Raw genomic sequence first — 25,981 nt, forward strand, 5'->3', positions numbered from 1 at the left:
ATGTAACAAAAAGAATTACAATGCCGAAAAGCTTCTAACGAAATCAATAGTGATATTGCTCGGGCCATATAAAAAAATTCCTGAATGTCCTCCTCATAAAGGGGACAATTTACCAACCTGTTTGGGAATCAAACCTAAGACCTGGACACTGTAGGCAAAGGCACTAACCAGTACACTGCGAATCCAACTAATTTCTGGTCAATATCCAATTGAGTGGCACAAAAAAGCCTCATTATCTGGTGGCCACTGGTTAAATTTGAGGTTCAATATATATAAACTAAAACACTCGTTTAAATATAAGTGAACTTATTCAGGCTTTTTAGGCTGTGCCCGTTTCAAGCCATAATAATTAACAATAAAAAATACATCGTAAAATTAATTAGATTAAAATATAATGACACGTGATGCAATATAATAACAATCCAGAAAAAAAGGGATAAGTAATGTATAATAAAATTCCACAGAACACAATTTAAAAAAGATAATCAGACATAAATATTAAAATGTAAACTATAAATTATACAAATTTAGATTTATACATAATCCAACGTACAAAATAACAGTATCATTGAAATCAACAAAATAATAATATAATAGTAAAATATAGTAGTATTGAAAAAAAACAAAATAATAGTATCATTGAAATGAAAGGAATGTGTATGTATAAAAAGAGAATTGAAATGATAATTGAGATATGGTTTCTATAAACTCACTCTACACTGTAGTAAGAAATAGGAGTAATAAATAATATGCCAAATAAGATTGAGTACTAAATTAAAGAATACAAAAATACATAATGAACCACACAAACACGCACACATATGTACTACACACAAGTTTAATATTATATCACAACTATTTTCAGGCATTCTGATTACCCATCAACGGGTGTAACTATTAACTAAACCAAAGTACAGAAGACAGAATAGTAATTAGGTACTGATAGGGTTGGATGGAGGGGGTAGGGCAGTGTGGGGTGAAAAGTGTAAAGCATGGTGGGTTTTTCTATTTATTGGAAATATTGAAAGCAGGGGTGAAAATTTTTTAATTCAGTATTGTAAATTAAAGTTTTTTCAGAATTGAATTTTTTGGATTTTGATATTTTCTCTGAATTTGCAAAACATATTTTAAATACAATACATTTTTTTTATTCACATAAATTTAAACTTTTGCATTGTGTTACAAATCATGATATAATAATGAATAAAATATTATCTATAACATTTGGATTGTAACCATTATTAATGAAATTGTTTTTAATTTTATTAGAAAACTCGATTTTGACATTGGAATATTTAATAGACAATGAATCATTGAGTGAATTTGAAATGCAGAAACTAGTTAGTTATTTAAAAAAAAAAAATATTCCAGTAAAATGGCTATAAAGTGCAGAGCCAATTCTACCATATAAACACGAACATAATTATAAATATAAACAAAAATATAACAATAAACATAAATTCATATTTATACAATAAACATAAAATAATTATTAAATTATAAAAAATAAAATGATACAAAAAAAAACAAAGTCATTTAATTTTAATATAATCAATTTTATATAACTGTAATAATTTTATCTAAATATAATAAGATCAATAAATAATATATAGATAGTGTAAATATTGGTTTGTATACTACTAAACTAACTAAATTAATTAATCATTTGTCTACTGCTGTGATTATAATTTTTATAATACTATTTTGTGAAAAGTTCTTCAAACCGTTAATAATTAATTTTGTTTTGTTTTTTCAGTGTGTGTTCACGGATGTCAAAAATAAGGTGCTTTTCCAAACAAGTGACAATGGAATTGCAATCAAGAGAACCAACTTGACATTTAGTCCCAGTGATATTTCTTATGATGAAGAAGATCCGTACACATTCGTCATCCTGGACAAAGTTGATCCCATTCGAAAGGTAAGAAAAATATATTCCATAATTAATAGCTACTTAAACCAGCCGATGATTGGTCATAAGCCTTGTGTATGCCTAGACTCACATGTTTTCTTCTCAAAAATATTCTCTATCTTAGTTGAATTTTTTTCTTTTTTTTTGCAATTCATACTATGAAGGTTGATTTCTGCCATCTATGTAAATACTTTTATGTGGACTGGGATTTCAAAAAGATTTAAGTAGGAATGCCAGCCTCCTAAAAGTTCACACAACTCTCACTCAGAGATATTCCTATATGATGAATCACTTCAGGGGAAGAGAGGATATAAGAGAAGTTATATTTAAAGGTAAATTTATTAACATATTACAACAGAAATGAAGAATATTTTACAGAGGGGAATATAGAAGTCTAGGCATCCACAGGACTGATGACCTGTCATTGGCTGGTGGCCACTTTACACACTGTAACATTCACTATTCTGACCATTTTAACATCTTTAATCCTTCAATTCTTTCATCTGTTGATTTTTGTGAAATTAAAAGGCTGAAACCTTTATTTATGCGGATGAGATTCATCTAATAATTCAATCAGATGAATCTCACCTGATTGAATGATTCATCTGATTGAATTATTAGATGAATCTCACCCGCATAAATAAAGTTTTCAGCCCTTTAACTTCACAAATTATGATTCATTATTAATTTTAGAGTCCCAGTAACGCAGACCAGAAACCAATATTTATTTAATATTTCTAAATGTTCCACTAAATCTTTTCAAAATTCATTTGTAAATAGAACCTGCAATATGTGTAATCAGAAATTAAATTGTATTGATATTAATAACAAATCTTTAACTTCCTTTAAAAATGAAATTTCCAAAAATAATTCAAGTTATGATGTTGCGCCTTGAATCCGCAGCTTGTATTATGCAGGCTATGTACAGTTCTGTATATAATAAATGTACACTGTATGGTCAACTATAGTTGTATTATATATTATAATGTGCAACTGTGTGACCAATATTCAAAAGTAGATATAATTTTATTAATATATATTACATTTACATTTTTAGTAATATTATAAGTTTTGGATGATTAGTTCTTTTATGTTATGTATAATTTTTATGTGACAACATTTACAATAGCAATATCATGTGGAAGCCTCTAATTGGACTTTATGATATGTATTTATAATACAATTGTATCTTATAAATTTCCAAATGTCTGTCTTTCCAATGAAATAAAATAAAATAAAACAAACTTCACGGTCAGAATGGTGAATGTTACACAGTGTGTAAAGTGGCCACTTAAGCCATCCAATAATAATAATAATAATGTTTGGATAATTTATATAGCGCCATTTTTGTGAAAATCACCTCAAGGGCGCCGTACAATAAATAAATAAATATCCCAACACGTCTTGCAGCTACAGAGCGCATGGACGGTTGGAATTCTAGTTCCTCGTCTCCAATTATGATATATTACAATTATGATATATATGAACTAGATAACAGAACGTCTTGCAGCTACAGAGCGCATGGACAATAAGAAATCTAGCCCCTATTTACATTTTTTTTTTTTAATACTTGACAATGACAGGTCATAAGCCCTGTAAATGCCTAGACTTCCGTATTCCCTTCTCAATAATATTTTCCCTCTCTGTTGCGATAAATTTAAATATATTTTTACATCCACGGGAATTAATTCAGGCCTAAAGGTAAAAAGTGTAGTGAAAATTTTTGGTTAAAATATGAATTGGCATTGTGTTTTAGTGTTGATAATTTTTTGTCTTCGTTAAATGAATGTCCCAAGTTGTGTTATCTTTGTGGTTTTTTTTTTTACCTAACTTTACTATTCACCTTCATTATCGTGGTATGTTTGCATTTCCTTTTCCTATTAGTTATTCTTGGTTTTATGCAATGCAATGTGAAGTAGATAAAATATGTACCTTATTTAATAGTACCCACTTCCTCACAAAAAATGATTTTTAACTCTTGTTTGGCGTGATGTCACACTAGTCGACATACAATACAAGACTTGATATATCTCATATTTTTTTAAATGATGAAATTGTATTTTTTATAATCTTCAAATGGACATTTTCACACCGGATTTGGAAAGTAAAATTTGGATAAATATGCTGGATTTGAATACAAAAAATATTTAACCTTGCTACCCGAAGACTGATGTCCGGAAATACAGCAATACATCTACATTAGAGAGAGCACGAAGATAGAACACATAACAAGGAAGACAGAGACGCTGTTCTGTAGCCAGTGTTGTGTGAAACAAATTCAGTCGGTTGTAGACGGTGATGGTGGACGCACGCGTGAATTATGATCGGCGAATTTATGTTGTTTTTTTTGCCATAACAGAGCTAAATTGTATGTTTATTTTTATAAATTATGGAAAAGAAATTATTAAACTGTTTGTCTCCATGTTTTTTTTTAATGTCTGAGCTTTAGAATAGTCTTATGGTCCAACTCGTATGTATCTTTTATTCCTTGTATTTTTCTCAGCTTTACCTGACCAGAGACGGTGGTTTGACATTCAAACCGATCGAAGAATATGTGAAGTCTTTCTTCTGGTCCTCGGGACCTGATAATCCAATGCAGTTCTATGTAGAGAGGGCCAAGCCTTACGGCTCTAACGCAGTTCTTATGGCTCCAAGACCAGACAACTACACCATAAAGGAGATCATCGATGATGTTCAGGACTTCCAGATCAAAGGAGATTTCATGTTTGCTACCAAGAAATCGGGACAGGTTAGTGTCCATTTTTAAAATATACCGTATTAGCCTGAATGTAATGCGATGGTTTTTACTCAAAATATTTTTTCTAAAAGAAAATTTGTTATATTCGGTGTTAATATTAGTGAATTTTTCCTTTCATTCCTGCTCCAAATATATTTATTTTATTTTTATTTTATTTTCTTTTATTCAGGAAACATACAGTACAGTTACAAAGTTTAATATTTTACACAATTAGACTTAATTTTAATGGACCAGTGAAGTTTCCAAATTAAAAAGCAATTATATGTAATGTTAATTATGAAAGTATAAAAAAGAGAAGGAAAAAGAAAAACATAAATGAAAGTTGTTTAAAAATTAAAATTTAAGTTTATTTATAGACCACTTTATATTTGAGACTACATTATATTCGAGGCCGCGTTATATTCGTGGCCGCGCTATATTCGTGGCCGCGCTATATTCGTGGCCGTGCTATATTCGTGGCCGCCCTATATTCGGGCTAGTACGGTATCTTCTTTTTATTTTGTACTTTTAAATTTCATTTATTTAACTTCATGTTCACAAAACATACCACAGGGTGTAATACAGGGTAAAATAACGCAACATGACAGATGCCTTTATGATGAGGTGCTGGAGAATGCTAGGAATACCCCGGACAGCCATTCTTCAGGAACTGAAGCTGATGGACAGACCCTGACCATATGCCTCAGAAGAGTTCTCTGATATTTTGGTCACCTCGCAAGGAGAGAGAGGAAGATTGCCCGGAGAAGCTTTTTGTGGTCGGCAGCGTAGAGGGAAGAAGAGAACAAGGGAGGTCTCCTATGCGCTGGTCGGACCAGACAAAAACTGCAACTGGCCCTTCCTTTGTGGCAGCTCTCAGAAATGCGAGGTCCCGAGACAAGTGGAGTCTCGAGAGTGTGACATGGTGGTGACGATCCTCAGTCATGGGGAGAAGACATAATACAAAGTTGCACATTGGCAGACTTATTGCCAAGTGGCAATTTCTTCCAACCAATCAATAAAATAAAAGTATTGTTTATATAATTGATGTTTCAAAATGTATCAGACAGAAATTACCAGAGATTCCTTATACGACTGAGTATTTTCACATGAATATGGATTGTCCTCTGTTTAGGTTAATCTGCATCAAACATGGCTCAGTCTGTTCTAAGATAGAGTAACAACTCTTTTTAATAATTATCTTTTATTTTTCGTTCAATGTATAAATATAGTTAAATATATTCTAAACATATTCTTAACATAATGCATAATTTCATTAAAAAATACTCTTGCTGCTAAAACATAAATTTTTCGGGCTTTTCATAATGATTTTTTAAATATTTTTTTATTGAATCGTATCTTCCGTTAATTAATCCTCTAGATTGGCCATATATATTTTACTTGAATACTATTTTATTTAATAAAATATTCTTTCCTCTTACAGGCTAACCTGGATCTATTTGTTTCCTATCAACGCGGAGACTTTATCAAAGCCGAATTTCAGACAGAACTCGATCTCAAAGAGTTTCACATATCTGATGTGACAGGGAACAGGATATTTATATCTGTCTCTCACACAGACACATTGGCCAATTTGTACGTTTCGGAGATCAACAAAGACTTCACAGAGTTCAATTTTGTGCAGAGTTTAGAGTCAGTATTGTGCTATTTTCCTAACAGCACTTGGAACAAGAGCTGGCTAACGTAAGTAACCCTTCCATGTAATATATACTTAGCTGTGTAATCCGCATTGTCAATACTTATGGCATGCTTATAATCATTGTTTTTCAGCATAAGTAATCTTTAGCATCGTTGTCATGTTTTGATTTGAATTTAAAGTCTCTTTTTTACAATAATTTCACTTACATATTTCCAAGTATGTGTTAATTAGAGGGATGCGGTGTAAAGATTTCTTAAACCGGAAAAATTGTTAACCCTCGGTCTAATACTTAGGCAACAAACTGATGTGTAGAGTTACATTATAATATCAGCCATAATGATTATTGCGAAACATTGAATGGTAGGCACTAACTGTAACTTTGCTTATTTAATAAACAATACCACACTCTAAAGGTCACGTCTGTTGAAAAATGAGAAAACATTTATAAAATCTGAAGAAGAGCTATTTGAAAGTTTGATGGGCTCTGAAAATTTGGAAAGATGAGTAGAGATTCACATTAAAAAGAGGAGAATTGAGGAGATGGCCATTCGATGGATAGGATAGCTGATTTGATTGCAGCAGGAGTAGTGTGGAGCGAGTCCAACAGCTCGGCATAATTATTAGCAGTTCTGTGGATGCTGACTAGGGGAGGGGAGAATGGTGGGTGAAGTTTGTCCTATTGTACTCACACTGGAACATGTGTTGGAGTCTGGTGGTCCTTGTGGCTACACAAAAGTTTATCAGGGACAGTAAATTTGGGCAATCTATTAGAGGGAAGTCAGTAATTGTCCTTTTGGTGGATAGCAATGGTAATCTCAACTCAGACGTCAAAGTTTAGTAGCAAATTTTATCCACAGGTTTACCCTTTTTGAACTGTATGTAGCGTAAAAACTTCTGCTAAACTCTATGTCAATTTTTTTTTAATCCACCCGTCTACCATTGTTCTTTTTTTAGAATACTTTTGTACCCGTGTGGAACGTATTCACCGTTTAAAAAGAGATTCCGGTGTATTTTCTTATCAGTTTGGGTGATGTTGGCTGTCTTTAGCTTATGTCGATTAGTAAAATAAAACTGAATTAAAATCAAGCCAATTTAATAGGTCACATTTGACACTTCATTGAAATTATACAACATAACCTTGGAAGGGCGGGTATAAAATATCATTTATTTTTGCAAATTTAGAACTGCACAATTGCCTAACTTTTTTCAATTACGGTTACATATTTATTGTAATAATGACAAAAGAAGGTAATTTTACGATTTACTTTCACTAATAAACCATAATAAACTTTTTCTCTTCTAAACGTCGTTACAATGTTGCATCATTGAATCCTTTTTCTTTTTAAACACTAGGGATGTTACCCAGAAAAATCGAATGCTGATAATTTTGTTAAATTATGTACTTATCTTATTTTGTTCCTTAAATTTACAATAGAAAATAATAATGGGACAGAGATTCGACTTATGATTTTTAAAATAAAATTACAGTACCTATAAGTACTTTTTCATAGTAACTGAATTCAATTCACATATATTATGTTTGAAGTTCGAATCGATTTATTCACTTTAATCGATGTTTTTAAGCAGGTCACCTCACTATGAAGCTAAAACCGACAAATGTTAAATGTGACCTATTAAATTGGCCCTACTTTAATAGGGATAGCATGTTGGCTTTATTTATAGTCAAAATGCATAATTACAGATTGGACTTACTTGGATTACATCCTTGCATATTAGATATAATTTATATTCTGATGACAACAAAACTTGCATGTTTCAGTTGTTTTTAATGATAATACCAACAGTATTTTAATATATAGTCATGTTTTTCACGTAAACTCTACTAAATGTGTATTATATCCATCAAGGTATTCTTATAATCTAAATTAAGACATAAAATTGCAGCAGGATATTCAGTACTGTTATTTAATTATTAGTGTAATCAAATAAATTTGTTGTAATTTATATACAATCCTTAATTGCAAATAAATTGAACCCTTTCCAACAATAAAAGGTTGGCTTGCTAATATCCCATTTTGTACATATCTGAGTACTTCATAAATATTTGAAGTATTTTAAATATGGTTTGTATTTAAGTTTTAATATTAGTAAATTATTTATTTATCTGATTATTTTCTATCAATGAGGAAGTTTAGTGGTTTAAAAAAAAAATGGTTTGGTAATAAACTATTAAATCAAGCCAATTAAAAAAGAAATCATTTGTGTATTATCCATTATGATTTTTCAAAGTTTTGTATTTTTTAAATTACTTCGCTTGTGACGTCTCAAGTTCTCTTCCCCTTCACGAGGAGTTCTGCTGATTGTCAGTTGATTTACCGGAAATCTATTACAACTCTCTTATCATCGGTTGATTCGGAAGAACTAGTGACGTCATGCAAAGTAAAATAGGTGCGTAGGTTTTCACGGTCACTGTTATCAATATGTATCTTTTTTGGGTTATCCCGTGTAAGTTGGATTCGTTGCGAAGACAACTGCGACATGGTACAAATTACTAGTACATAAAAACTTTTTTCTTTTTCTATAAAACACAGTTTACCCTGAAGATGGCTCCTGCAATGATAGCCGAAAAGTCGGAACGAATCCAACTTACGCGGGATAATTAAAAAAGATACATATTTATGTAAAGTAGTTTGTTTTTATTATGTTTTTCATACATTTTCAAGAAACTTCACCCTACAATTCAATGCTCTAATTTTTACTGCGCATAAAAATACAATTTTACTATACAATTTCCTGTAGAGCTGAACTTCCTCATTATAGAGTTCACTTGTGATTATATTTATGTACATACTTTGCTTTTGTCCATATTTTATCAATTTAATAAAATTCAAAACCAATTAAAATATGTATATCAACCCAACCTAGCAAAGATCTCAAACATTTTAAATTGAAACAAAGCTATTATTGCATCTAAAAAATAAATAATATCTTGTTGAGAACGACTCTATTCATTATCAAATAGATTATCTCATAAATTATATTAAAAATATCTAATTTGACTATTAACTTGTTCTTTAGCATAAAAATATTGTGTTGGTGGTTACTAGGTATGTAGTAAAATTCTATACTTATTGTAGATAGATAATACCATCCAAAATGAAACACAGTTAATGATTTCTATAATGGTTGAAATAATATTTGCTACACAAAAAGCACTTCTTATTTTGAAAGATTAAATGAACTGAGTTTAACAGCATTGGAAAACGAAGGAGGAGAGACTTGATTATGGCATACAAGGTCTTAAATGGTTATTATATTATAATGTTTTAGAGTTATTTAGAACTTGTTGAAAATGTCCCAAAAATTGAAATGCATTCGAACTTGGGAATGAGGAAGATGGGACCGACTGAATTTGCTCATTATAAGCATTTCTCGTTATACCAGAGAAAGTCTTTTTTTAAAATCAAACGAGGAAGTTCTGTGGCTTTTTAATTTTTTTTATATATCGTATTATCAATGCAATGATTCTGTTAAGTTTTGTATTTCTCATTTTAAGCCGCGTGTGACATCTCAAGTTCTCTTCCGCTTCTTTTCAGTTAGTTCTGCCGATTGGTCCGTTTACAGTAAGTAAATCGGAAATCTTCCACAACTCTCTTAACATTGGTTGATTCATATGAACTAGTGACTTCGTTCAAAGTAGTTTGTTTTTATTAAAATATTTTCTAATATTTTTTTCGTAAGAAACTTTGCTGTATAATTTAATGCTCTAATTTTTACCGTGCGTAAGAAAACATTTCTTGGATTAAATTTTTCGTACGGCTGAAGTTTATATTGTCACTAAGTAAACAAATAAATGTACGTATAATTCATACAGATAATTTAAAAATAAAACTGTTGAGGAAAATTATAATAAAATGCTCGCAAAAATACCACTTTCTGAATTTCAAATGCAGATAAATAAACAGTAGTATTTTTCCACAATGTTGACACTTAAACATTTTTCGCATATTGATACAATAAATATTTTGTTTCAACCATCTTAGAATTAATCCATTCTCTTTCATTTTGGATCCCATTATCTATAACTATCTAGATAAATAAAATCGCAACCCGTAGATAGTATGTAATATGTATTGACTACTAGTAAAATAATTAATGCTATGTTTGTTTTAAATCAGAAATAATGGAGTGTGGCCCTCCGTGGTTATGGAGAGAGGGTAAGCTGAGACACGTAGCAAATGATTTGATCCTTAGAACTCATGTGTTATTTGCACGCATTTAGAAATTAGAAACTAATTTTCACATGTCTCTGACCACATCATCGTATATAACAATAAAATTTTCATTGGGATTTTACTTTTAATCGGCAATCGGTATAATTTTAATTCTAAATCTATCACTTATACTGGTGCTAAATTTTCCCAGTTCTTCGGTTTGGTTGTCTTTTTATTTCTTTAATAATATCTTCTTTATTATTTTATTTTTCCCATGTTATCTTATTGTCGAAATTGTGTTAAATATAGGGTGCGGCATTCCTATCTCCCTAGTTTTAAAAGTGGATAAATAAAAAATTATTCAAAGCAATAAATATTTTATATAAAAAAAAAATAATTCACTTCTGAAAACTGCAATATAAGAAGTTTTATCTGATGTTGTTTTGAAAAGAACGTTAGACAAGTGGTGCCCGTCATTCTTTAAACACTCCTGCAAGAGTCTCTTGACTCTCTGAACCATTTCTTGAGGTATATGGTGAGTTTCTGTGCGGATTATACTAATAATGTTCTAATAATTATTGGGCGATGACCATCTTATACGGATAAAGAACTATGTCTTTATGAAGAATTCTCCTTACAGAGTGGTTGGAAAGTTGACAGGCGGCAGCAATGTTTTCGAGGAGAGTGTTTAGGCGACTGCAAAACTGAACACCTGACTGGGTCAATGTTCTCAATGGGTGTTCGGGCCATTTGAGGTCTTATACCACTTTTTCTTACAACAGATGTTTCCCTGAAGTTTTTCACCCACAACCTGATCAATTTTCGGTCCCAGATTGCTTGGCGAGCAGGATTTTGAATCTGAGGCCGCACTATAGACCCGTTTTGGCTGATGTTTGCTTCTACGACTAAATCGTGCTGTTTTGCAGTACTGACTTGAAAATTTCCCAGCCGCCTTCACCCATCGACACCATCCCCACTTTTCTACGACTAATCCTCGCGTCACACCAGCCTTATTTAAACTAGGGAGATAGCAAGCCGCACCCTGTTTAATTATTTATTCTCTCAATCAACGGTTTTTAAATTTCATATTTTAAATCACAACTTATTATACTGAGTATTCAAAGCAGCGCTTGACAGACTGTAACTTCTGTTGGTAGGTTGGCAATCTATTTTTTGTATTTTTCATTTGTGCATAATATTTTTATTGTACTCTTACAAAGATTTCAAGTTGTGCATCCGATCAAGACTTCTAAGGCAACAACTTAATTTTAAAAATGGAATGTCCGTTTAAACCCTCAATTTTGCAGAATGTTAATTTATTATACCTACCAGAATCCAAATAAAAAACCTGAGAATTTTTCTAAATTACTTCTTATTAACTTATTGTATACCTAATGTTTAACATTCACCTTTCTTCCTTCAACAAATTCTTTTAACATATTAAAATATTTTTTTGGCCTGTCTTATTCTCTACACTGCTTATGCACAAAATCTTTTTTACTTAGCTCATTATTTTGAATATATATTTTTCACATTGATTTTTGTTGCAACAATAATGATTTTATTTTTAACATTAAAATATTACATACAGACATCAATTCAAAATCATTCAGTAGAAGCTTATAATTTCATTTAAATATTATTTTTGAAAAAATAATCCCATTTATCAACTAATATTCTTAGTGAATAAATTAAATGTTAAGGAGACAAAAAATGTTTATTTTGCCACATATTTAAATAAGAAACCTTGTCAAAATCTGTTTTAAGAATTATTATGTGTCTGATAAAAAGAGTTAATACTACCAAAATTATAAATACGAAGATGTAAAATTAAAATAGATTTTTAACCGCAAAATGTAATTTTTGCTTTGGCATAAACCTGACATTATAATATTCTGCCTCTGATATGTCTCGGCACTGAGAGAGCATTTTAGGAGCATATTAAAAATATCGCTAATAATATTTTCGTATTTATATAGTCCGCCTCATAGTAAAGTGGTTGGGGTGTTTGCCTACCATGCAAGCAAGGGTTTGATTCCCGACACAGTTGACATGAAATATTTATTAAACATCGTGTTTTTACACTGGAACATTTCATAGTCTCTGTATTGGCTCCTGGTGAGTGAGATCATCCTGTGTACCAATGCAGTGCCTTAGGCACCATTAGGTGTTGAAATGAAATGATGATGATGATGACAGTATAGTTTTTTTTTTTTAAATTCACTTATCTGATTGAATCGCCAATTGTACACAACGTATTATCCGCTTTTGGACTGTTGTTTTTAAAATTTTATCAATAATTATTAGTTTTCACGAGGAATGGAAGTATGTTGTATATGATGATAAATTCTTTAATATTTTTACAGCGATGTTACGCAAGAATCATTCGCTGATCTGTACAAAGTCGAAGGACTCCGAGGAATATATATTGCTTCCAAAGTGGTGACCAAACCTTCTGGAGTCAACATCGGTCCAGAGCATCTAATGTCCTATATTTCCTTTGACCACGGCAACACGTGGGGCCCCATTAAAGCTCCCATTCACGATGATGAGGGACAACCGATAAACTGTGTTCTCCTCGATGATTGTAGCCTGCATCTTAGCCAGAAGTTCAGTCAACTTTATCCCGTAACAAGGTATGCACAGTAAAATCAACAATATTTTAACACATTGTCGTCGGGACACGGCATTTGCCGTTTTTCGCGGACTGTCGGTCAACCGCGGGACACGGCAAATGCCGTTTTTGTCGACTGTCGGTTGTTGGCGGGAAACGGCATTAAACGGGTTTGTTATCAGCGTGAAATAAAACGCCTCGAAGGGTGATTTGCTACCTGGGGTGCTAGGCGACAGTCTGTCGACGTTATTTGAGATGCCTTGTCCGGATTGGCTAGTGTGCCACTTGTAAAGGCGTCGCCAGAAATCTAGAGTTTTATGCGATCTCAATCTCCAGTTTAGTTTGAGTCATTTCACGTATTGGACTATTTTTCATACCGCTCGCACTGTTTTGTTTACTGTTTGGTATTTTCTTATTTGAATATATTAGCATTGTATAGGACGTTACCCCTACAAAAATGTCTTTACAAGCCAATGATAGTGACGATGAAGTGTATGCCGACAATTTATCTAATTGTTCATGGAATGATGACATTGAAGAGTTGTCAGACAAAGAACCGAGTGATGATGAACAAATACCAAGACCTAGAACGTTTCACCGTCGCACTATTGAAAGTGATTCTGATTCGGAGACAAGCTCAGATGAGGATGTGGACGAGTGGTCATCGTTTGATAATCCTCCAGTTCTGGAATCGTTTTTAGGCCGCCGCGGTTTGAATTCAAATGTCCATTGTCCTCAAACTGTAAGTGATGCGATAGAGTTATTTATCAGTGATGATGTGTTTGAATATTTTATAAACGAATCTAATAGATATTACCACCAAAACTCACATAATTACAAATTATATAAAAAATCGGGAAAGTGGAAAAATATTACTTTGAAAGAAATGAAAAAGTTTTTGGGGCTGATTATTTTGATGGGACAAGTTCGAAAGGATATAAGGGACGAGTACTGGTCTACTGAACCAACAACCGAAACTCCTTATTTTGCTAAAACGATGTCCAGAGACCGGTTTCGGCAGATATGGAAAGCGTGGCATTTTTCTAACAATGAAGAAATCATAGATAGTTCCGACCGATTATGCAAAGTAAAACCAATTATTGACCACTTTTTACCTAAATTTATTTATTTTTGATGATCAAATGTCAAATATGATTTCTTTGAAAATTTCGATCGAAAATATTATTTGGTTTAGAAATTGTGTCAATTTTAAGAAAGCGATATATTTTTGCGCTAATCGCGAAAAACACCCGCTATAGGCTAGAGTCTATTGTTCGAAGCGCCCGACTACAATGTGTTAATAATGTCTAAATTCTGAAAAAAACTTTTCGACCCTCCATTATTTTTTAACATAATTCCCACCATTTTTTTGTTTGTATTCCTTCGTCAAAAGCGACAACTTAAAACAACCAGTCAGGTCAAAAACTTTTAATTCATAGACTTTTTTATTCTCATCTAGTAATATTTCTCAGGCGCATAAAATATAAAACATAATAATATAACAAAATATATTGTATGCAGATGTGTACTGTACAAACGATCCTCGTTACATTTAAAGTAGTTGCCACCTATCTTTCTGATTTCGTCTATGGCGAACACATCCACCAAATGTTGTTTTCCCTAAGCCTTCTTTCGTGACAAGCCACCAATAGAATGGTCGATAGTGGAAAGAATCTTCGATTCAATGTGTCGGCACATTATTACATACAAAACTAATAAATAAGTTTAGATTTTCATTTAGGATTAAATTATATTGTATGTTAAAGAAGTTCTAGAATAAGTTAGTAAATTTCACTTCTGTAATAATTTTAAATGGTTTATATAATTAAATTCATATGCTGTAAGGTCAGTGTTTCATTTCAAATATCGCATTTCATGCAATATTACTTCTGTGACTAAGTTTCGAACTCATTCGACCTTGTCATGTTTCTATCTACTCTTTTAACTTTTTTATTTATGCGTTCTCCTGTATATTTTTATAGCAAAATGGTCATGCTTGTTCCGGCAATGCTATCGGAATCTTAAATCGATTATGTGCGTATTTAATTGTTTCTAACTGGATATATCCATTTATCATAGGTCTGCTACAATTATGAGCTCAAAATCAGCTCCTGGAATCATCATGGCTACAGGCGTTGTAGGGAAATCTCTCAAAGGCCACCCGGGAATGTTTATCAGTAGAGACGCTGGACTAACTTGGAAGCAGATCCTCAAAGATTATTACTTCTTCAATTATGGAGACCACGGAGGAGCTCTTGTGGCTGTCAGATACTTCAAGACAAGGGGAGAAACTAGGGAGTTACTGTATTCCACCGATGAAGGAGAAAGATGGCAATCATTTGAGTGAGCATACATCAAAATTAATACAATTACATATTTTTTTTATTGAAAAGGTATGATTCATCCATACTAATAAAAATATGATTCAAGGATAAATAAATTATGATTTGTAAATCAACATTTTAGCAAATACGACATGTTAGTAAATGAAATACCTTAAACAAATCAAATTACAACTTTAAAAATGTACATGTTGTTCTTAATACTTAGACATTAAAAAAAAAAAAAAATTGTCTTTTTTTTTTAGTTTCCATGAAGATGATCTGAAAGTATACGGTTTGATGACTGAGCCTGGAGAAAACACCACAGTATTCACAATGTTCGGCTCCGCCAAGGGACATCATCAGTGGGTTATTGTCAAAGTGGATCTCTTCAAAGCATTTTCCTATAACTGCACCATCGAGGACTATAAGTATTGGTCTCCATCTTCTACCGATGTGGGTTCTAAAGTCCCGTGTATTTTGGGTGTAACGGATACTTATCAAAGACGAATCCCCCACGCCAACTGTTACAACGGCGAAAACTACGACCGACCGGTAAAGCAAGAAGTTTGCCAGTGCGATCGACAAGATTTCGCATTCGAAATCTTGTCGATCGCACTGGCAAACTTCTTGCTTTACCGGTCGGTCGTAGTTTTCGCCGTTGTCAACAGGGTTTGCATGGGGGATTAAACACTGATAAGTATCCGTAATCCGTACCCCATTGCATAATTACACGGGACTTTAGAACACACATCTGTAGAAGATGGATATAATTACTTACCTGATACGATCCCCTGCCCGATGAATGAAACAACAGAATTCTTGATATTCGCTCAGCGAGGAAGAATCGCACGAATCAACTTAGGAGACAATAAATTAGATGTTTTCCCTATCAATGGCCTTAAAAATGTTATAGCAATCGAGTTCGATATAAGAAACAACTGCTTATATTGGGCTGATATTGTCTCGGATGTGATTGGAAGACAATGCTTAGGAAATGGAAATAACAACCCTGATATTATAGTAAAAACGGATATCGCAAGTATTGAAGGAATGGCTTTAGATTGGATTTCCAATGTGCTGTTCTTTGTAGACGGTATGCGGGCAAAGATAGAGGCTGTACGGACAGATCTCAGCAGCGAGGGAAGAATGAGGCGGACAATTCTGGGACCCAGTGTTCTGACTAAACCGAGAGGCATCGCCGTGCACCCAACTGCCGGCTATTTGTTCTGGACTGACTGGGCATTGAAGAGTCCCTCGATATCCAGATCTAACTTGGACGGTACCGATGTTCAACGACTGTTCACTAAACCAACAGTGGAATGGCCCAACGGCATAACAGTCGACCACATAGCTGAACGTATTTACTGGGTTGACGCCATGGACGATTACATCGCGAGCTCCGACTTGAATGGACAAGTATTCAAAACGATACTAGCTAACGATGACAAAGTTTCCCATCCTTTCGCTGTTGCGGTGTTTAAAGATACGATGTATTGGGATGATTGGAAAGCCAAGGCGATATTTTCCGCCGATAAAGACCACGGAATATTGATCAACACGATTCACGATGATCTCTCTGACCTGATGGACCTCAAGGTGTTCTCTCACTCCCTGCAAGTTGGAACAAATGCCTGCGCTACCAAGAATAACAACTGCCAAGCCCTGTGCCTCGGCATGCCGAGAGGGAACTTCTCGTGCCTGTGTCCCGATGGTCTGACTATGAAGGATGGGAAATGTCTGTGTCCGGGAGGGATGAGCCCCTTCAGCAACATGACATGTCCCAAGGAATTCAATTCTTGCCCTGCTGTAAGTAGATTTTTATTCTCCACTACCTGTAAGAGATTTATATTCTCCCGAATAAGGAAATCGAATGGAGATAAGTCCGCCTTATTGTGTAGTGATTGGCGCATTTGCCTTCCATTCTGAGATCCTGGGTTTGATTCCAGGCAGAATAGATTTGAATTACGGATTTTAAAGGTCGTTTAAACTGCGATATTGAATTTTTCTTGCACTGGCACATAAAGAGTAGGATTGCTCATCTCACCATCATGTAACAGATGATTGAAATACGCCGCATTTGGTTTATCAATGCAGTGCCCTATGCACCACTGGATATAGAATGGGGTATGGTGATGATGACCTATTGGAGACTTAGAAGGCCTCCACTCGCGTGTTTATATGTTATCATTAAATTCTATTCACTTGCACTGAGCAAGCAGGTTTCCTTTCAGGTCGAGTTTAAAAAAAAAAAGTTATATTTTTATTTAAATCTTTAAGTACAAAGAATAAGTTCTTTGGGGGACTTGTTGCTAAAAGCAATATCTTCCAGCCAGCCAAAAAACAGACTGGTCAAAAGAAGAATTGTTCAAAAATTTGTACTAAGAAACGAAAATATGTACCAAAAGACACATGAAAACCTAATTAATTAAAAATAACAGCTGTTCTTTTAATGGGAGATAAGGCTTGCTCATATTAATTTAAATAAAAATACATAATGTTATACATATTAAAGGATGAGGAATGTGGAATCAGGTAATGAGTTCGGAAGAAGAAAGAGGAACCAAGGAAAGAAATGGGATAAAAATATATATATATGATAACAGTGACCGTGAAAACAAATAACCGTGAATAAAAATATATATACTTTAAAAAACAATAAAATACAGAGAGATCAGGATTCTAAGGATATATTGTAATGTTTCAGGCGTTTCTTAAAGGTGGCTAGGGAAGGTGCATTGTTTATATGAACAGGTAGCTCATTCCAAAGTCATTGAACAGAAAAGGAATAGTTGAAAAATTATATGCTATGCCGAGGAATGGAAAGTGTTCTCTCCTGAGAACATTTGTATATCCGGCCCATTTATTTGATTTATCAAATTTATTTGTGTTTTAGGATCAATTTTCGTGCAGCAATGGCCTCTGTATTCCAAGTAACTGGCAGTGTGATGGAGACAATGATTGTGGAGACCATTCTGATGAAACGGGATGCACCACGGTTACTTGCCAACCTCAGATGATTCTTTGTGATACAAACAAATGTATTCCCCATTACTACAGGTAAAATGTTATTGTTATTATTCGTTATAGGCACGCAGTCTTTGCTGATGGGCCTGTATCTCGTGTACTGCTTTTTGCCTGTGTTCTTCTTCCTTCAAAAAAGCATCCTGACGGTTTTGAGCTGGTTGACTGAAATAGAAAAATATGTTATCTCAATATGCCTATGAAGAATGACATCGAAACACATAGGATAAAGTTAAAGGATATAATATGATAAATCAATAATATATTTTCATTCTTATGACCATGTTATTCATGTGAAATCGAGCCAGAATCCTGGACCAGCGTTTTCAGCTCGATGGCTACTCTTGGGTAAAAATCCTGGAAAAAGAATTTGAGCAGGGATAAGTTGGCCTCATAGTGGGCGATGGTTGGCGCCATCGCCCATCATTCTTGATGTCCCAGGTTCGATGTGAAATATTTGTTCAAATGATAGTATGTACAACACCTCAATATTTCACTGACCCTGGACCTAAAGAAGAATGGTGAGACCCAACTAAACCCATTAAAATTCATACAATGTTTTAAATTTGTTCAAATTTTTGGAGACAAGGACTGGATTCAACCCACTTGAGAGCTGTTAATATTAACAGATTACAACAGAGATGAAAAACTCTTTAGAGAAGAGAATATAAAAGACTGGGCATCCACAAGGCTTATGACCTGTCATTGGCTGGTTTAAGTGGCCACTTTCCACACTGTAACATACTGTCAACAGATGGAAGAATCGAAGTAATATAGATGTTCAAATATAGGCAGAATGGTAAATATTACACAGTGTGTAAATTGGCCCCTTAAACCAGCCAATGACAGGTCATAAGCCCTGTGGATGCCTAGTCTTTTATATTCCCTTCTCTACAGAGTTCTTCATCTCTGTTGTAATATGTTAACATTAAGATTCATAATTCAAGTAAAACAATTTACTTTGTCATCACTTCATTGACATATTAATACATAGACATGCCCTGAGCCCTCAAAAATGACGACACTTAACTCATGCCCAAACGCTTATTTAGTCGTTCTTAAACAATGCCTACTCGTGTCATGAAAACGTGTAAAAACCTTTCAGTTAAACATTGTGAAAAGGATTGTATGACTTTCATTGGTAAATATTTGTTCATGAGTGATTAACAAAGCTTAAAACAATTAATATTCAAATATTTACATTGTTTTTTGTTAACGTCAAACTAGGCTTAGCGGCGCAATTGTCTTGGATGGTTTTAGTGACTACTGGCGATATTTCTTACTCTGTTAATATTTTGATGACATCATTCAGCAATACCTTATCAAACGCTTTTGTCAGGTCGACAGAGCATTATGTCTATTCTCGATGTTTTTAATTTATGATTCATTTCTGGAATTATGCGACTACAGTAAAAAAATTATTCCGTCTGCAATAATTATTTACTATGACATTTTCGTAGAAATCTATCACACATAATGCGTGTTCCTCTATTTATGAATCAGTCAATATGTATTTTTTATTCTTTACAAAATAATTTATTGTTATGTTTATAGCTGTTTTAGTGACAGGATACATTTTTGTTCATTTGCAATAACACTGTGCAGGTTTACACAGGTGAACAGTGGTAGTATTTTATTCAAATAATAATTTTTAAATCAATAATCAAACAACCTTGTCTCGAAATCAATGTATCTCTAAACACTAGTTTATTATCTAATAATAAAGGAATTCTGTAATTAAGAAATTTTTTATTTTTATTCGATTATAAGATGCTGATGCGTTTATATCGAAAGTAGAATTTTTCAAAGAACAGACCACGAGATTAAAAAATATATATTATTAATGATTATGATAAAATTATAAATAAACTTATCAATGAAACTTCTTGGTTTAGTTTTACTTTTTATTATTTTGACCAACGAGCGCTTTCGCCTAAGTAGGCATCTTCAAGACTGGTGAATTGTTTACAGCATTTACAGTTTTTATTCTATTCTTAACATATTTTGGAGATAAGATCAAATTAGTATTTTAACAGGGAACAGAAACATAAATATTTACAACTAGTTTGCTAGACAGTTCATTTTTGGGAGTTGTTTAGCAAACTAGTTGTAAATATTTATGTTTCTGTTCCCTGTTCCCTGTTAAAATACTTATTTGATCTTATCTCCAAAATATGTTAAGAATAGTATAAAAACTGTAAATGTTGTAAAAAATTCACCAGTCTTGAAAATGCCTACTTAGGCAAAAGTGCTCGTTGGTCAAAATAATAAAAAGTAAAACTATTACACACACAGAACTGTATTTTTCATCTATCTGCTTGATAAAATCCGATAATAGTAATGTAATATTTCATTAATAGGTGTGACCATGACGCAGATTGCGTGGACGGAAGTGATGAGAAGGGCTGCACGTACGCCAACTGCACGTCTGAAGAGTTCAAATGCAACAATGGCAAGTGCATATCTAACAAATGGAGGTGCGACGGTGACAATGATTGCAGAGACGGCTCTGACGAAAAAGATTGCCAGGTATTTGTGGGATTCAGTAGAATAGTTTACCTTTACATACATTATTATTCTATGAATGTACAATTGCCATAGCTTAAGAGGACATGCGGCGTGGAGCGGTTTGATGAAATGGTATTTGAATATTCGTTTTCTGTCTCGCAGATGCCTCCCCTAATACTGATTATGCCTAACTTAAGTCAACAAAATCTCGTATTCTCATTTTCCCTGCTTTCAAAAACTGAGCTGATTTAGAATTTTTTTTCAGAAAGAGTTTTGGAAATAAATTTTCTGTGTTGGCAGTTTTTTTTTTTTTAAGAATAGTTTTTATATTTGTATATAGAACGTCCAAAGACGGCATATAAAATTAGGGGTTTTTAAGGGTTTCTGGATGGCCCTTGCTCCTATAAAAGACGATTTATCAACAAATAAAAGAACAATAGGGGCACGCCAATGGTGGATATTTATGATATAAAAATATTACCGCTCTAGTGCCTCCAGGGAGAAAATACGGGAATACGTCTGCATGAAGAAAAATCAGACTGCGTATCCTCTTAAACTCTGAATTTTTCAAATAACTTAACGCTTGGGTACCTGAAGGGCTTTTCAAGAATATTTCAATGATTGATTTTTCTAAAGGTTTACTAATGCTATGCTCTGTGTATCAACCGGTGGGTATAGCTTATAAGCTACGATAATGATAAGTTTCCCTATCAATACGTTTGGTATTTAAAGATTAATGTTTTATAGGAATCCCACCCGCCAACTTGTAAAGGTAATGAATTCCGCTGCCCCTCTAATGGACAGTGTATTCCCATGTCTTGGACCTGTGACGGAGAGCACGACTGTCCCGATGCGGCAGACGAGCTTAAGTCTCTCTGCAAGGATTCTCAGTGCCTGGATTGGATGTTCAAGTGTCCCGGGAACGGGAAGTGTCTCTACATTTCTTGGGTAAGCATTTCAATCTGGAACCACGCACATTTAGAATACGAGACTTGATTTGACAATGTAAAAAATAACACATGTTAAAATTTTAGGTATGCGATGGGGAGGATGATTGTGAGGATGGTCTAAGGTCTGACGAGCAAAACTGTTCAAACTCCACCAATCCTATTTCCCAACCCGCCTTCAACTTCCCAACCTCCAACCAATGCCACAACTGGATGTATCTCTGCAACAACTCCCGCTGCATCCCGTACTGGTGGAAGTGTGACGGAGTCAACGACTGCGGAGACAACTCGGACGAGCTCGGCTGCGGAAACACGACCTTCATCACATCGCCAGAAGAAAAGAAACCCAATAATAACGAGAACGGGATAGATCTACCTTCTGTCTGCAAGAAGAATCACTACATGTGTGTTAATGGTAAGACAAAAAACGGTTTAATTCAAAACCTTTATCGAGGTAATTGACTAAAGCTGTTGTTTCCGAGAGAGCAGCTGTCATGTAGCGATGGATGACATCATTAAAACGTCTGTACAAACCAGATAATATCAGTTTTCTAGAAAGTGTTAATTGCGAGCAGAACATAAAATAGTGGTGTCCGTCATTTGAATACAAACAGATTGAAAAAGTGTTTTCTTGAGTAGCGGTGAGCATTTTTGTGTCTGAAAATGAGTGCAAATGTGATTTGGACTATCAAAAAAGGTTTTTTTTTTTATTTTGTCAGAAAATCATGAAAAATTATACATTTTCATTAAATCTTGAAGTGCACGCTCTGTAGCATGATTTTTAAACATCTCGCTCTCCTCCAAATTATAGTTTTCGACATTGGATGACCTTTATGCTTCATGCCTCAATATTAAAGTAAAACTACTATGAAATATTTAAGATACATAAATTCTTCCGATCGATTACAAATATACTCTATTGACCCTGTACCTTTGAAGAAAGTATATACATCGATAGCCATCGTGGGCTCCTGTACCCCACGGCATACTAATCTACGCACTGGAAATGACGAAAATGATTTTTAGATTATCCATTTTTTTTAACGCAAGCTTTTTCAAAATATGAAAAAGAAATAACCAAATTTTAATATGACATTGTGAGATAAGTTTGACAGTTAGACAACACCATGTGATGGTCAATAATGTTTCGGAATCCAAAATAGTAAAGTTACATAGAATGCGTCAAATCATTTTACAGTTGAGATGACATTTGCTCATGCGCCAAATGACAAAATGTAGCCACTATAAAAAATAAATATTACCATTCTGTTTTTTTATGAAAAGCCATATCTTCCAGAAAACATGTATCGACATGTCAGTAGAACCAGATTTGTAATACCTCAGCACGTACCAATGAAGATAGTGTTTATATTCGCCATTCACAGAATTGGATTATTATTAATATTATCATTTTATACACTAACAGCTATTAAACTGTTGCGTATACATCTAATCCATTGTGTTTTAAACATTAAAAATATGAGTAGAAAACATTATAAATTTGTGAGTTTGTCCAGACGGTTGTTGAACTCATTAACCGAGGGTGTATCAATCACTTTCCAGGAAGGCTATTCCATTGCTCCATACCTCGGTTCATCCTGGGGTGGGATGTGAAGGAGGTAGTATTTAATTTTAATGAATGGCCTCTGAGATGGCGGTTATTATCGAGTCACTATGCTGCCTCCGCTCTTCCAGTGAACTCAAACCAATTCTTCCTCGATAATATAGTATAACATGTTTCATTCTAGGGGACTGTATTCCATCTTCCTGGGTGTGTGATGGGGCTGCGGACTGCCAGACAGGAGAGGACGAGTTGAGTTGCGAGGGGGGCCCTACCGGGCACTGTAAGGAGTTCCGCTGCAGGCAGGATGGCGCCTGCATCACCCTCCGGGCTGTGTGTGATGGGAAGATTGACTGCTCCGATGGCAGTGACGAACTGGGGTGCCAAGTTCTGGTAATGAAATATATAATCACTTATTTTCATTTTATTTTTTCAACATTTTTGATAATGTGAAAAAATATATGCATCCTCCTTTCCGTACCCAGTGGTGCATGGGACACTGCATTGGTAAACTAAATGCAGTGTAGTTCAATCATCTATTACATGAAGGTAAGATGACCAGCCTTAAACTTCATGTGCCAATCCAGGAACATGAAATATTTTTATATAATTTGCAAAATGGACAATGTCCGTTAATAAATAAATAAATAAAATCCTGCAGCAAGGCATCGCAACTCTTGTTTTAAGTGTCAGCTGATTGTTTTAAGCAATTAATAATTTTAAAAATGTTTTTATTTTATTTTTCTAGAAAAACAAGACGGCTGAGAAAAATGCCAACAATTTCAACGGGAAGTGTGCGAATAATGAGTTTGCTTGCGACAACGGGAAATGTATCCCTATAAACCTCCGTTGCAACCAGATTCAGGATTGTTACGACGGCTCCGATGAAGTCAACTGTACCCGATCTGATACGGAAGCTAACACGTGCCAGGTAATTATAATAATTATATACTAGCAGCACCGAGTTGATAAATATAGGAAAGGAAACGTCAATTCACATAATACAAGAGGAAAAGTTCTAATTTTTTGTGTCAGTAAATTTTTCAAAAAACAGCCTTGGTTAAGTGATCTTTTTTACACCAAGTATACTCTGTCAAAAAGAGTAATAATGAATTGAAGATGTTAAGACAATTTGTTAATATGATACTTATCTAAATTAACTAACTAACCATTTGGCACCGCTAAAACCACCCGGCTTAATGAGGATGTTCAGTGCTAATTGCTTTAATTGCACGGTGAAGTTTTTCCAAGATATATGAAAAAGTTTATGCAAATAACCTACTTTAATATGTCATAAATTCTAGTGAACGTGAAGCAGCGTTAAAAAGCGTGACATACATCTTAAATTCACAGTAAACTGGCATAGGCATTTTGTCTTTTTTACTGTACTACGCGTTTTGCACGGCATTTTTCGGAACATAATTTCGTTCTATGAAGCATCATCTCTATTTGATTATGCCTCAGTGATAGTAAAAATTATTGTATTTTTTTTTTAAATATGTATTTATAATATTAGAAGGGTAGCAACAATATACTAAATGTATTGTAAATTTTTGGATTCAATAAATGGCACATCTTATCAATCTGTCAATATTTCAGGTTAATTCTTTGAACGTGGATAACTCGGCCATCAATGCTTCCGCCATTACGTTATACTGGAGAGTTTCTGTCCCTAACGGAGTCAGGCTGCAATATCTTCCTTCCATCGCCGAAACGTCCGGCATCAAGGCCAATACGTGGAGGAATGCGTCATCTTGGATAGAAGAACAGGTGTACATGTTTACTAACCTCAAATCCTACACGGAGTACAACATGACTGTGTTTGTCAGAATGGCTAAGGGCACTGAGAAGGACGGCTACCCTCCAAATAATTATCTCATCTCCAGGACTGGAGAAGGAAGTAAGTGTAAACTACTACTAATATTATGCTTATTCTTAGAGGTGGGGATCAGTGCTATGCTTTAAGCTCCTGACGTCGCTGCGACCTGCGAAGACCTATTGTGACGGGTCTCCGTGAATAGTTCTCACCCTCCAAGCCCAAGTCTATAAAGAGCCTGGCTACTGTGTGGACGGCGAGAGTTCTCATTTTGCTAAATCTCCCCTTTCAAGCCCAGATCTATAAAGTATCGGGCCATTAGGTAGGGGACGAGCTCTTTAACATGCTCAGGTTTAATCAGTGGTCCCCTGAGGATGAGGCTTCTTTTATGATGTAAAACATCACATTCACATAGAATGTGTATAAGTGTTTCCTCATCTGCACTGCCGAACCTACTTCATTCTAGCAAGGTGTTGGTTTAAAGGAGCACTATTACCAATAACTATTATTATTATACAATTTTTTCAAAGTACAGCCATATGACACTTCTTTTTAGAGACGTACTGATTGTTAAATTGTTTCCATAAACTTTCCATAGATTTGTATACATGACATACATATATTTAGCTGTAAATACTTTACAGTCTTCTAAAATTGGTGTGATGGAAATGGCTCGTGCAAAAGGGTTTTGAGGTAATTTGAATTATCTTCA

At 34.1% G+C, this 25,981-nt stretch overlaps 1 protein-coding gene across 1 annotated transcript in view; it reads left to right on the top strand.

Annotated features, from left to right (window-relative positions):
* The window catches only part of LOC148272964 (sortilin-related receptor-like), a 51,874-nt gene that overhangs the window by 16,479 nt on the left and 9,414 nt on the right, over nt 1-25,981 (top strand). The window contains 13 exon segments of the mRNA XM_088239331.1: nt 1,757-1,918; nt 4,413-4,658; nt 6,088-6,347; nt 12,845-13,114; nt 15,172-15,435; nt 15,680-17,222; nt 18,310-18,473; nt 20,798-20,966; nt 21,693-21,893; nt 21,980-22,307; nt 23,641-23,846; nt 24,202-24,384; nt 25,053-25,353. Coding sequence (XP_088095457.1) covers nt 1,757-1,918; nt 4,413-4,658; nt 6,088-6,347; nt 12,845-13,114; nt 15,172-15,435; nt 15,680-17,222; nt 18,310-18,473; nt 20,798-20,966; nt 21,693-21,893; nt 21,980-22,307; nt 23,641-23,846; nt 24,202-24,384; nt 25,053-25,353 — 4,297 coding nt within the window.

The sequence above is a fragment of the Micrasema longulum genome, unplaced genomic scaffold, assembly GCF_059751315.1.
Source record: "Micrasema longulum isolate JH-2025_06_02 unplaced genomic scaffold, ASM5975131v1 h1tg002135l, whole genome shotgun sequence".
Taxonomy (NCBI): domain Eukaryota; kingdom Metazoa; phylum Arthropoda; class Insecta; order Trichoptera; family Brachycentridae; genus Micrasema; species Micrasema longulum.